Source organism: Lagenorhynchus albirostris, chromosome 18 (genome assembly GCF_949774975.1).
Source record: "Lagenorhynchus albirostris chromosome 18, mLagAlb1.1, whole genome shotgun sequence".
NCBI classification, from domain to species: Eukaryota; Metazoa; Chordata; class Mammalia; order Artiodactyla; family Delphinidae; genus Lagenorhynchus; species Lagenorhynchus albirostris.
Genome location: NC_083112.1, coordinates 13,905,567 through 13,919,349, shown reverse-complemented (window position 1 = coordinate 13,919,349; position 13,783 = coordinate 13,905,567). Strand labels below are relative to the sequence as shown.

Below are 13,783 nucleotides of genomic sequence, written 5' to 3'. Positions count from 1 at the left end.
TTAATCACAGTCTCAGTCTTAATTTCAGTGCTTGATATTGGTCTGTTTATATTTTCTATTTCTTCCTGGTTCAGTCTCAGAAGGTTGTGCTTTTCTGAGAATTTTCCATTTCTTCCAGGTTGTCCATTTCATTGGCATATAGCTGCTTGTAGTAATTTCTCATGATCCTATGTATTTCTGCAGTGTCAGTTATTACTTCTACTTTTCAATTTCTAATTCTATTGATTTGAGTCTTCTCCCGTTTTTTCTTGATGAGTCTAGCTAATGGTTTATCAATTTTGTTTATCTTCTCAAAGAACCAGCTTTTAGCTTTATTGATCTTTGCTATCGTTTCCTTCATTTCTCTTTCATTTATTTCTGATCTGATCTTTATGATTTCTTTCCTTCTGCTAACTTTGGGGCTTTTTGTTCGTCTTTCTCTAATTGCTTGAGGTGCAAGGTTAGGTTGTTTATTTGAGATGTTTCCTGTTTCTTAAGGTAGGATTGTATTGCTATAAACTTCCCTCTTAGAACTGCTTTTGCTGCATCCCATAGGTTTTGGGTCGTTGTGTCTCCACTGTCATTTGTTTCTAGGTATTTTTTGATTTCCTCTTTGATTTCTTCAGTGATCACTTCATTATTAAGTAGTGTATGGTTTAGCCTCCATGTGTTTGCATTTTTTACAGATCTTTTCCTGTAATTGATATCTAGTCTCATAGCGTTGTGGTCGGAAAAGATACTTGATACGATTTCAATTTTCTTAAATTTACCAAGGCTTGATTTGTGACCCAAGATATGATCTATCCTGGAAAATGTTCCATGAGCACTTGAGAAAAATGTGTATTCTGTTATTTTTGGATGGAATGTCCTATAAATATCAATTAAGTCCATCTTGTTTAATGTATCATTTAAAGCTTGTGTTTCCTTATTTATTTTCATTTTGGATGATCTGTCCATTGGTGAAAGTGGGGTGTTAAAGTCCCCTACTATGATTGTGTTACTGTCCATTTCCCCTTTTATGGCTGCTAGCATTTGCCTTATGTACTGAGGTGCTCCTATGTTGGGCGCATAAATATTTACAATTGTTATATCTTCTTCTTGGATCGATCCCTTGATCATTATGTAGTGTCCTTCTTTGTCTCCTGTAATAGTCTTTATTTTAAAGTCTATTTTGTCTGATGTGAGAATTGCTACACCAGCTTTCTTTTGATTTCCATTTGCATGGAATATCTTTTTCCATCCCCTCACTTTCAGTCTGTATGTGTCTCTACGTCTGAAGTGGGTCTCTTGTAGACAGCAAATATATGGGTCTTGTTTTTGTATCCATTCAGCCAATCTGTGTCTTTTGGTTGGAACACTGAGTCCATTTACATTTAAGGTAATTATCGATATGTATGTTCCTATTCCCATTTTCTTAATTGTTTTGGGTTCGTTATTGTAGGTCTTTTCCTCCTCTTGTGTTTCTTGCCTAGAGAAGTCCCTTTAGCAATTGTTGTAAAGCTGGTTTGGTGGTGCTGAACTCTCTCAGCTTTTGCTTGTCTGTAAAGGTTTTAATTTCTCCATCAAATCTGAATGAGATCCTTGTTGGTTAGAGTAATCTTGGTTGCAGGTTTTTCTCCTTCATCACTTTAAATATGTCCTGCCAGTCCCTTCTGGCTTGCAGAGTTTCTGCTGAAAGATCAGCTGTTAACCTTATGGGGATTCCCCCTTATGTGACTCTTAAACTATTGACATTTTCATTGGACGATCCCAAACCTTCCCTCACAGGTGGAGCTGCTGTTCTATCTCCTAGTTTGTATAATGATCACATCATGCCTTATAGTAGAGTGACTGATTCTTATATATTTTTCTCTCCCTTATGTTTAAATTCCTTGAGTGTAGAGTTCATATCTTATTTATTTTTCTCTCAGTGGCAAACCCTGAGATAATATGAGATAACACACTATGTGTACATCAGTTAGTAAACCTTTGTTGGATGAAGGAAGAAAAATAGGACCTTTACTTGATCAACAGTTTCCTTTCAAAAGTTCATAGATTAAATCCTGCAGTTTTCCCCCACTTTTATTTCATCATGACAAAGCCCATACTATATTGGTTAATGTTCATGATTATTTTAACTATTTTACAATTTTCCTCAACTTCCTACTCACCGTGATACAGACAACAGGATAACCAGACACAGGTCCAGCACTCTCTCTGGCTCTGTAAGTGTCATCATACATCAGTAAGGACACAATTTGAGGGACAGAAGGAAAAGTGACATCTGCCATGCTGTTCAATTCTTCTATGTACACAATGGCTTTGGTGGCCTAGAAGGAAAAGATAATTCTCCATGATTACTGACATATTAGACTCATGCTGCTTCTATTGTGCAGAACAATACTCACAATGCTTGGCAAGTCCATGGCTTCATTATAGTAAAAATTGTCACACCCAGAGCCTCTGCAGTGTGACAGGCTCTATGTGCTTTGTTCCTCATGACCCTGGCACCTGGGCCATATCTTATGGTGCAGGGGAGGGTACCTGAGTCCTGGGTTGGCCAGTGGCCCACAAAGTATTTGGGCTTGAATTTTTTTCCCCAAATTGTGATGATAGTAGTTAAGTCTGTCTCGGGGTGGTAAAGTGGAAGATCCATGAAAAAGTCAATTAGTTAATAGTGGGAGGAAAGCTGAAAGAGACCAGGGAGAAGGCAGATCCTAGAGGTCATGTGACAGCATGGACCCTGCTGAAGTGGAAATCAGGTGAAAAGTGAAGCTTCAGAGGAGCAGAGGACAGAAGCACAGGCAGAGGGAGAAGCTGAGTCACAGACAGAAGAGGAGCCTGTGAACATCTACTGGGGGTAGAATGACAAGGAAACCCCACTGACACATTTGCCTTTTGCTCCCGAATCATCTTCTAATATCCAACGATACACTGCAGTTTCCAAGCCTATATTTACGTGTGTCTTCTTAAAAGGGGCTTTGATCACTTGAAGTGATTTGAGTGAATCTCTGTTCCTCTTACTCAAAAGAGTTTAATATGATGCTCCATAAAAACTAAAGATTCACTTCTTATGTGATCAAGACTTAACAAAAATATATTTGAAAAAGATTTTCTGCCCCTACTTCTTGCATTTTAAATATGACTTAAAAAAAAAAAAACCCAAGGCACTGTGAATACCATCAAGTAGTAAAAATTATAAAATATTAAAAATACCTGTACTTAAGGGAAAAAAAGTCTCCCCAATTTGATCTCATGCTAATAGTGAAACAAATAATAAAAGAAATCGAGTAAATGTAAGCACAGATACTGTAAACATTGGCCTGTTCGTTAAATCATTTAGCTTTAAAAATTAGGCTTAAAGGTCAAAATTCTATGGAAATTACATTTACCTTGAAGACTATCTGGTTGATGAAATAATATAAATTAAATAAACACAGGAAAGAAGTGCTAGGACAGTAACATTTGAGTCATTGAGGCTCTGGACATCAATTTAATGAAGTTACGATGAGCAGGTGGGAATTTTGAGGGTTAGCAAACTGTTTTGTGGGTTGAAATGTGTGTTTTAATGAGTTGTGGCACTAAAGTAATAGCCTCATCTTTGTGCTGAGACTACGCTTTCTCTCTGGAGGTTAACCCCAGATTCAGTCGTTACTGACTAAAATAGGAAGGGTAACTGGGCTGACGTGGGACTCGGAGGCTCTAGTCCTTGAGTTTCTACAAACATGATTTTTCAAGAAAGAGACAGGAATTTTTTATTTTGGCTGCACCATGGGTCTTGCAGGATCTTAGTTCCTTGACCAGGGATCGAACGCATGCCCTCGGCAGTGAAAGCATGGAGTCCTGACCATTGGACCGCCAGGGAATTTAGGATTTTTTTTTTTTTTTTTTGCGGTACGCGGGCCTCTCACTGCCGTGGCCTCTCCCGTTGCAGAGCACAGACTCCAGACGCGCAGGCTCAGCGGCCATGGCTCACGGGCCCAGCCGCTCCACGGCATGTGCGATCTTCCTGGACCAGGGCACGAACCCGCGTCCCCTGCATCGGCAGGCGGACTCTCAACCATTGTGCCACCAGGGAAGCTCCAGGACTTTCTTGATTCTTGTTTTCGAATGGAAACAAAATTTATTTAGGAGGTGAAAAGAGATTATGGGCATTGTCTTTATACAAGGGTTGTATAAAGTTGATTACTTAACTGTACACTATGTGATGCTTACATGCATTTTCCATGATAAAATACTGGCCACAAATTTATATCCATAAATTACTTACCTGCGTCTCTGCTATCATATTTTCATCGGGTTTTAGGTGGACAGTGAAGGCCTCTCTCATCTCTCTTACCCCATCGAATATTACTTCAATTTCAACAATGTGCTGGATTTCTCCCTCCTTAAACTCAATTTCTACAAATGCAAAATCACAGGTTTAAATCTTTTACATAGGAATATGTGAAGTTTTTCTTAAGCTTCTTTGACAGTGATCCACAATGAGAAATATATTTCATATTGTGGCCCAGTATACTTACGTGTATATGTTTGTGTGCACATGTGAGTGAGGATAAAATGGGATAAAAAGTTTTAAAAACATCACCTATTCTTACAATATGCATTGTACTCTAATATTTTCTATTCTATTCCATTTTATCCAGAAGAAAATCCTAATCATAAGCTACTAAATTGATTTTTTGACCCACAGTTTGAAAAAATGCACAGTTATGGAATAGACAATCAACAATTTTGATATCGGCACAATCAGACAAACTCACCTCTCATTTCCCAGAATTTCTAAACCAACAGGACATAAGTCAAATATATGATCACAGGCATTATTGAGTGTGAATAGTATTTTCATTATGTATATATCTAGAAAAGCTGGACATAAAATTGTTGAAATTTTTAATCTCATGTCAAATTATATTTTTAAAAGACTTCTTTCGGTTGTTGACGTTAATCTTGGAAATTCAGCAATTTTTTTAAAGAAAAATGTTAATGGTGTTTTTTCTCTCACCCTGTCGCTCCTCACTAAAAATAATTCCTTCATTGTCATGAAAATTAAACCCAATAATGGTAATCCTTTTTTAACCATTCATTCTGAGATTCTTAAAATGTTAAAAAATTAATTGAACTCAAGAATAAGCAGCTGACCAAACTTGGATAAACAATTTTGTTTGTTTTACAATACCTTGTGAAAAACTGGTTCAGAGGAGAAAATAAAGAATATAATGCATAATCATTCCAATCAGAGACGATAACAGACGCTGCTTTCTCATGTAACGGCAGTATTCAATCATTATAATTCTAAATTAAGAAATCCTTTAAAATGTGGCAGAAGAAAATGTGTCTCCAACGTATTTTTCTTTTCCTACTTCCATCAATTATGAAAAGGATCTTTTTCTTTAAAATTGTGTTTGTAAGCCAGACTCATCTTTAAAATTAGTTCTGTTTCTGGGTACAGCCATTTTCCACACTGGCCTTAGCCAGTTCTTTGATACCATTAGCCTTAGATTTCTCATACCCCAAGACGGCATACAGTCCTCGTTCCAGAGGATGAAAATAGCTGATCACTTCTGGCTCACCAATTTGTTTGATTTGACCTGTGTGAAGGTGCAATGAAAATTTATTTTCTAACCCTTCAACATCTGGGGATTTCATAGAAAAATACAGATGTTTTAGATCTTTTGTACTTTTCTGCCTGGCAACAGTCATCTGGCTATGACAGTACAGGTCTTTCTCAGCACGGAATGGACTTTCTGGTTGAAGAACATTTCCATCACTCCATCTTTCCCTCACACTTTCCTTGCTTCCCCCATTTTCATTGCTTGTCTTGGCCTTGTAAACATTTGAGTTTTGTAACCCTCTGAATTATATAAACCTAGTTTCTGAGAAGTTGAAAACTTAAGTGTTTATTTTAAATGCTTAAATTAATTGTTTTCTTACAGTATACATGCTAGGTGATAGTTGTTTCCTCAGCCACTTTAGACTTTTTTTTTTTTTAATAAATTTATTTATTTTTTGGCTGTGTTGGGTCTTCGTTGCTGCGGGCGGGCTTTCTCTAGTTGTGGCGAGTGGTGGCTTCTCTTGTTGCAGAGCATGGGCTCTAGGTGCACGGGCTCAGTAGTTGAGGCTCGCAGGCTCTAGAGCGCAGACTCAGTAGTTGTGGCACACGGGCTTAGTTGCTCAGCAGCACATGGGATCTTCCTGGACCAGGGTTCGAACCCATGTCCCTTGCATTGGCAGGCGGATTCTTAACTCCTGCACCACCAGGGAAGCCCCTAGACATTTTTAACCCAAAAATATTTGGGTTAAATATTAACCAAAAATATTTCAACATTTATTCTGTATTTAATTTTTTGTTTATCTCAATTTGGACCATAAAAGGAGAAATTAAAATATATTTCAGGAAAGATTATTAAATTTTTTTTATAAACACATGTTGACATTTATAGGATAAAAGAGACACAGGTTGATTTGCTGTTATTTAAGTTTTCTCTGATTTCATTTGTCAATTTACTACATACATGTAATTTTGTTTCTGTCTTAGCAAAAAGAATTGTTTTCTTTATAAGAAAAGCATCTTCTGTTAAAGATCATGTCATCCACATTTAGAAGGTGTTTCCTTCATGTAAAACATGCTCATTTTAGAAACAGTTATTTTAGATTTTATAATTTAGCAGCTGATCAGTTTTTTCCTCTCTTTTTGGGTTTTATGCATATATTTCCAATATATTATCATTCTTTACATAGAAAATAATATGAGGATAACTTTGAAGCTCTACAGTTCATCAAACTTTTACCATATGTGCAAAGAAAATAAGTGTTCCTTTGTAGAAGATGCTAGTTTTTCCAACTGTTTCATTAATTCTACTACTGATTCTGTCACTTCCTAAACTTTGTTCTCAACTGAGCAGATCAAGATGAACGCCTGTAGTCTATGATCATCAAAAACTGTTGGCAGTCTCTATTTTGCCACTAAACAACCCACAGGGAGAGAGAAGAACTGACTTGTTTTATACTCATAAAAGTAATGGGTGAAATGATCCGAAAGTTTGAAGAAGGAGAGGGATGGATGAAATGTATTCATCATGAGTTCCTAAGGCCCAGAGAATTCATGGGCCCTGTGGTTGGTAATCTGTCCCCCTTTTACTGTCCTCCATTAACACTAAACTTTCTAGCTTGAAGTTTTGGATGGTTATTGTTCTATGACTATCTTCTTGGCTATCATGCACATTTTCAATGCAATAGGATATTCAGGAAAATTGTTATTTAATATTGGATTGCCATAACGCAGGTAAAACCCACTGAAAATTAAAGGACTGTAGGCTCAAAACAGAAGATCATCTAGCACACTAACTCAAAATTTCCCTAACACATGTACCCAGCAGTCAAAAAGGGAAACTCTGGAAATAAATTCCATTGACTTTGTTTTCCTGAAGGAGATTAATTTAAAGGAGTACATGTATTTGTATTTCAGTTGGATGGATATCTCTCTTCCTTTTTCTCAAGGGTACCAGCACTAACACAGTGTGAGCACAACCCATCTGGACACGGGCCCTAGGAGCCCCCATACCTTCCGACACAGGGTGATAGTCCTTTCCAGACGTGGCTGAACCGTCCTTGGTGTGAACCCTCACAACGGAAACCTTTGAAGTGTCTCCTTGGCGAATCACTGGAATTTTTATAACCACCGACTGTCCTGGTTCTTTGGGTTCACTGACGCTAAATTTGGTTTCTCCAAATTTAATAATTGTCTCTAAAACAGTGGGAGACACGGACAAATTAAATTGTAAAGGGAATGCTTTTTTTCTCCACTTCTAATGGTTTTTCTGTTTCCCATGTGGGAGGAGCTTAATTATATTATTCTCTTGCCTTCCCTCCGTCCCCTCGCTCAGTATCACTGGTGTGTCATGAGAAACTGAGCATGCATGGCCCAGCTCCTTCCTTAGCAATTAACCAGCCCCCAGAAATCACGTGCTGTGGCCTGTGTCTATGCGCCAAAAATTTTACACGAGTGGACCACTGACTAAGGGAAGGGAAGGAGGAAATTGTTGACCCAGGACGACCTGCACCCAAGGGTATGTGAGGAATAGGGAGGTCTGAATGCCTGGGATTTAGCATTTAGGTATCAATCATATTCTTCAACATAATTTTCAGTTCAAATGGTTTATTTCGTTCTCCACTTATCTTAGTCTTTTTCCTATTTCTCAATTACTTTAAAAGCCAAGTCAGAAAGAGGGGGTTATTTTCTGAGCCACCTAAAACTTTAATACAGATGGATTTCAGTTCCTAATTTACAGTTGAACACAAGAAACAACTTCTTACTATCAGCATCATCTCTGATCCTTATCAGAGTTTCATTTTGTTCACCAACCACAGCTCCAAAAGGGGAGTTGCTTTGTGGAGTGCCAAGAACCAGACGGAGCTCCTCTACCTCTTCGTATAGTACATCATCCATCAGCTCAAGGATACAAGGCTTTTCAGTCTCACCTGGAACAATAATAACGACAGCAGGACAATCACATCCCGTAGGCCATAAGGGAAGCATCTGCAACCAGGAGGTAAGCCCCATGAGGGCAGGGATGTTGCTTTTTTCCCTGCTGTATTGACAGCGCAAGGAACAGTGTCTGGCATGTAATAAGCCTTTGATTAATATTTGCTGAATGAATGATGAGGTTTGAACATATGCAATGACAGGCCCTATTTGTACAGGGAGTTATTTATGCCTGTCTTAAGTTCTGTCACTTATGTCTGAAAACAAGGGGAAAAGAGGAAATGCCAATTTTATTTACAAATTTCTAACATTATGATCAGGAGGCAAATTTAGCAACTTTGTACTGGTTGGTCATTGTTAATTTGACCACAGCACATGTATCTTGTACAATTATTGGATCAAAGTGGTCAAATATTTTATGACATTGGATACATATTAAAAATCTGACATCTATTTCCTTTCATTTCTGTCATTTGAACATTAAGTCTTTCCCAGTACTGTGAAATCTACACATTTGATATGACATTATCTGCTGCATAAAGTTTGAATAAACAATATAGCACATCACTAGAAACTAATCAATAAGTTGATACGGAAACCAAAGGAACATTCATTCACCCTGTTAATCTACCTCCCTTTGTTATCATTTAGTGCACATTAAACCGTGTCATAAGCTTGCTGAAATCCAGAACCTGTATTTCCTTGATAGATATTTCACACCCAAAACTTGGCTTCTGCAAATTCCAAATAAAAATTTCAAGCCAAAACTTACCAGGGAGGAAGGTGATGGTGGAGATATCAGTGTTTGGGCGTTCTTCAAAGTCCATCATTACTTGTGCAGACCCCTGGCGCGTGTAGCATCTCACGGAAGACCTGTACTGGATATCTCCACTCCTGTGGATCACGGCAACTATCTGCCCATCATTTTCATTGCCAGTATATACTCGTTCTTTGAATTGCATCTTAGGCACTGCAAAAAAATACAAAAAAATAAACATATGAATCAAAGTGAATAGAAATGTAAGGAAAACGGCATTTCAGAAAACATGGTTTCGTGGGAAGAATAATGGAACAGAAATGAGAAGAACTGGAACCAACTCTCCACTCAGTCACTTGCCAGTGTTTTGGCCTTGAGCAAATCACTTAACTCAGTATTTTGATTTCCTTATCCTTGTAATTTTGCTCTGCCTATTTTGTGGAGTAGGAAGATGCAATGAAATGTGAGAAAGTAGATAAAACCAGAGATTTTAAGATGTCTGTATCTATGTATGTTGCTTTACCATAAGCTTTTCAGAATTTCTTGATATGAATAATATTAAATATTGTGCACATAATCACATGCATAGTTTACCTGGACTGTGTTGGAAAAGTTGACAATGGCTATAATATTAAGTGACACCTATACTAGGTTAATTAACTACAGGCCTCATTGACAATAGGTTAGACTCCTCCAAGCAATGTGAGGATCATCGTGGTAGAAGATTATTCAGAATTTTCTTGTGATGACGTGTCAGAGAGCCCTGCCATGTGTGCAGAAGCTTACTGCTTCAGAACAGTGTCTTTGGCACATCATTAGGGGAATTTCAGGAGTCTGGGAGTAAGGAGATAACAGAAAATGTCTTGTGTTGAGAAATCAAAAAAGACCATTAATACTCAAGGGTTTGTGCAACCCCATGCGGTTCCACCCATCTGTGGGGGGGAGTTCTTGACACACAATCAAGATATTGATAGCAATCTCATTTTTTTAAATTTGCGAGGAAGACTGAAAGTTTTCTTCTGAAGCTGTTTAATTCTATCAAAATAATCAGGATGAGAAAGTAAGACTTGGTCAGCTAAGGTATTATTATGGGTTGAACTGTGTCCCCTAATTCCCAGGTTGAAGTCCTAACACCCAGTACCTCAGAATGTGACCTTATGTGGAGATAGGGTCTTTACAGAACTAATCAAGTAAAAATGAGGTCATTAGGGTGGACCCTAATTCAATATGACTGGTGTCCTTATATAAAAGGGAAATTGGGACACAGAGACACACATAGAAGCTGATGTAATGACACACAGGGGAAAAGATTGCCATCTACAAGACAAGAGAGAGGGCTGGAACAGATTCTTCTGTTGCATCCCTTAGAAGGAAGTAACCCTGCTGATACCTTGATCTTGGACTCCTAGCCTCCAGAACTGTCAGACAAGAAATTTCTGAGTCTGTAGTACTTTGTTATGGCAGCCCTAGCAAACTAATACGGGTATATAAACCCTAGTTTATCATTTTACTTAACATTTATATAAAGTCTACCTTATCGCTTTACTTATCATCATTAATTAATAAACACTCACAATCTGAGACAGAATCATTTATGGCCACCGTGGCTTTGCTGGGATCACCAAGGGCAGCATTCATAGGCATTCGAAGCACAAGTTCAAATTTCTCAATTCCCTCCAGCACCGGCTGTCCAAGATCATCCAGAATGATAACACGAACAGTCTGCATGTTGACTCCAGGTGCAAAATCTAAATTACGACTGATTCCCACATAGTCTGTTCCAGCTATGACAGTAACAGAAGAATTTTTCAGTTGGGGACTAACTCAATTTGAACAAAATTATGAGAAGCAAACTGTGAAGATATATTTATAATCCTTTTTAAAATATATAGACTAGCATACCGTTACAGAAAATACATTTAATGAAATGCAAAAGATTAGTATCTAACCTTTTGGTTATTGAGATGGTAGATCAAGGATCAGGTTCTGAACTTTGTCTTATCTACGTCTAACAAGTTATTTTACCTTTAGTTATTTTAGCTTTCTTATAGTTTTTTTCCATCTATTTTGGAATTCTCAAATAGAACTAGTAAAAATCAGGTCTAAAAATAACCAGCATGTCAATCATTTGATTATCATAAATTATATATGAAATATAAATATTGAAACTTTGTTATCATTAGTTAAATATCCAAATCTATTTTCAGAAGCTACTACAGAACTTTAGGTGTGTGACTGCCTGCTGGTTAAAACAACACATTTCAGATACAAGCTTTTGTCTGACATGCTTCACCCACACCTGCCCCAGAGACATATTTGGTTTTCGGCTTATTATTTTTCAGACTGTGGGGCGCATACTAGTGTTGACATCTCCATTTATGTTCTAAAGTAGTTAAAAAAACAAAACTTTCTCTTAATCTTTAGGCACTACATCCATAAAGACTGAGAATAGGGGAGAGTGTTCAGTATTATTTCTTCCTTGTTTTCATACCCTCTGCTCTTCTAACTCTCCTTTTGTATCTGTTTACCTCTGAATATGCAACTATATTTGAGTATGTGTCTTTAATTCATTTTTAAAAGTCTCTGTATCTGAATCTCACTGTGGTTCTTTCCGTGTTTTTCTTTTCCTCTTCTTCTTTACCTTTATTCTCATCTCTTTCTTTGATTTGAATTTTCTCTAAAGAAATGACTAATTTGGCTAAACAAATGTTTATTGGACACCGGCTACATGCAAAACACACTGCTGGTTCTACAACATTTAAAAAGTGAAAACTTAAGGGTGACATAAAATGGGATGAATGGTATGTGTGATGAATGTGTGATGTGTGTACGATGTATGCGTGTGGGCATGTGTAAGAGATAGTTTGTACTGCTGGTCATTTAGATGGGACAAAAAAGGAAATTTCTTATCTTATGCTTGTCCCAGCTTTAAGATAAACTTTTAGCAGATGTAGATTCCAGAATAAAAGGCAAGCGTGTGTCGGCTAGGACAGATTGTACAATGAAGTGTAGGAAAAGTCTTTGGGTCCCAAGTATTTATGGGGACGTTTGTTTAAAATGAGGAAGGAGCCAAGCTAGAGATACATACCTGCATGATACTTAAATGCCACTAGATTTCTCTGAGGGTGGCCTTCACGATTATTCTAGTTGTGCATATGATGTCATAATATTCAACGATGGTAGATTTCCCAAGTATAGAGAACCAATTCATGCAAATAAAGGCATTCAAATGTAGAGTCTTTGACTTATATGTTTATAACTCAGCTTTTGATTTGTGGCCCTCTAGATGTATTTTCTCACAATAGTAAATAGAGCCTAGATTTGCCAACTATACAGTAATAATTTCAGAAAAAATTACATTCAACCAGACTGCTTAAACAGAAGTGAAGTATTTGGGCTTTAAGGTGTTTCATCATGGCAAGTGGAAAATTGTAGAATACTCAAAAGAGTTGCTGTAGGAAACTGCTCACCATCAGCAGAGGGAGGGTCTGTCTTCTGAGACCTCACGGTGACGCTAGAAGCCTGGGACAGGTCAGTGCCGGCTCTCCACACCCGCACGTCCACAGAGCCTATGCTCTCGTCCACAGGGTACTCGACGTCACCAAAGTAGAGGATGGGTTCTGTTAAGAAGGAAACAGAAACCATTTCTGTTACGTTTACTTTTCCACATCAAACTGTATGATGAAATTCCAAAGAACAGTTCGCTTCATCTTATCGACTTCCTTATACCATCATTTTTTTTTCCTTTTAGCAAGATAACATCTCTTTAATCTCTAGACTTACACAGTTTTCAGATCAAAATGCCTCTGTTGAAAAACAAAAATACATATGGTAAAGTGTCTAATGGAACTTTTTTTTATTGCTTATTTTTGTTGTTGTTGTTTTGCTGTGTTTTGTTTTGGCGGCGCTGCACGGCTTGTGGTATCTTAGTTCCCTGAACAGGGACTGAACCCCCGCCACGGCAGTGGAAGCACCGAGGGGACCACCAGGGAATTCCCTCTGATGGAGCATCCTTATCTTGAGGCACATGAGTTACTTTGTCCCCTGTATGTGGGGTTATAAATGGCTTCTAAATGTACTTCCTAAAAGTTTAGCTGGTAAAGTAGCTGCAAAATGAAACAAAACACATAAAGCTGAAATTTTATGTATTTTGCTGGACGGCTCATTTTCCTGTCTCCTACCGCGTCATCACTCTGGAGACTATTCGCATAACGACATCTTCTAGTCCATCAGCCCACTGTCTTTGGGCCTCTTATAACCCCTAGAGAGTTAGCTCCTATTGGCATAACTAGACTACATACGATTGGCATAACTAGAATATATATGATTATGAGTCCTGAAGACTTTAGGACATGATAGTAGGTTACCTATAGGGTTTTGGGGGTACTCTATACTGAGGTTCCACTAGAGAAATAATCTCATACCAAGGGGCTTACTTTTTTTTTTTTTTTTTTTTGCGGTACGTGGGCCTCTCACTGTTGTGGCCTCGCCCGCCGCGGAGCACAGGCTCCGGATGCACAGGCTCAGCGGCCATGGCTCACGGGCCCAGCCGCTCCGCGGCATGTGGGATCTTCCCGCATCGG

General features: G+C 38.1%; 1 protein-coding gene across 1 annotated transcript in view; it reads right to left on the bottom strand.

Annotated features, from left to right (window-relative positions):
- Positions 1-13,783, bottom strand: part of FREM2 (FRAS1 related extracellular matrix 2) — a 157,301-nt gene that overhangs the window by 28,277 nt on the left and 115,241 nt on the right. The window contains exons 7-13 of the mRNA XM_060129023.1: positions 12,671-12,820; positions 10,775-10,984; positions 9,216-9,413; positions 8,275-8,439; positions 7,523-7,705; positions 4,229-4,359; positions 2,130-2,288 (exon numbers count right to left, since the gene is read on the bottom strand). Coding sequence (XP_059985006.1) covers positions 2,130-2,288; positions 4,229-4,359; positions 7,523-7,705; positions 8,275-8,439; positions 9,216-9,413; positions 10,775-10,984; positions 12,671-12,820 — 1,196 coding nt within the window. The remainder of the gene's footprint in view (positions 1-2,129; positions 2,289-4,228; positions 4,360-7,522; positions 7,706-8,274; positions 8,440-9,215; positions 9,414-10,774; positions 10,985-12,670; positions 12,821-13,783) is intronic.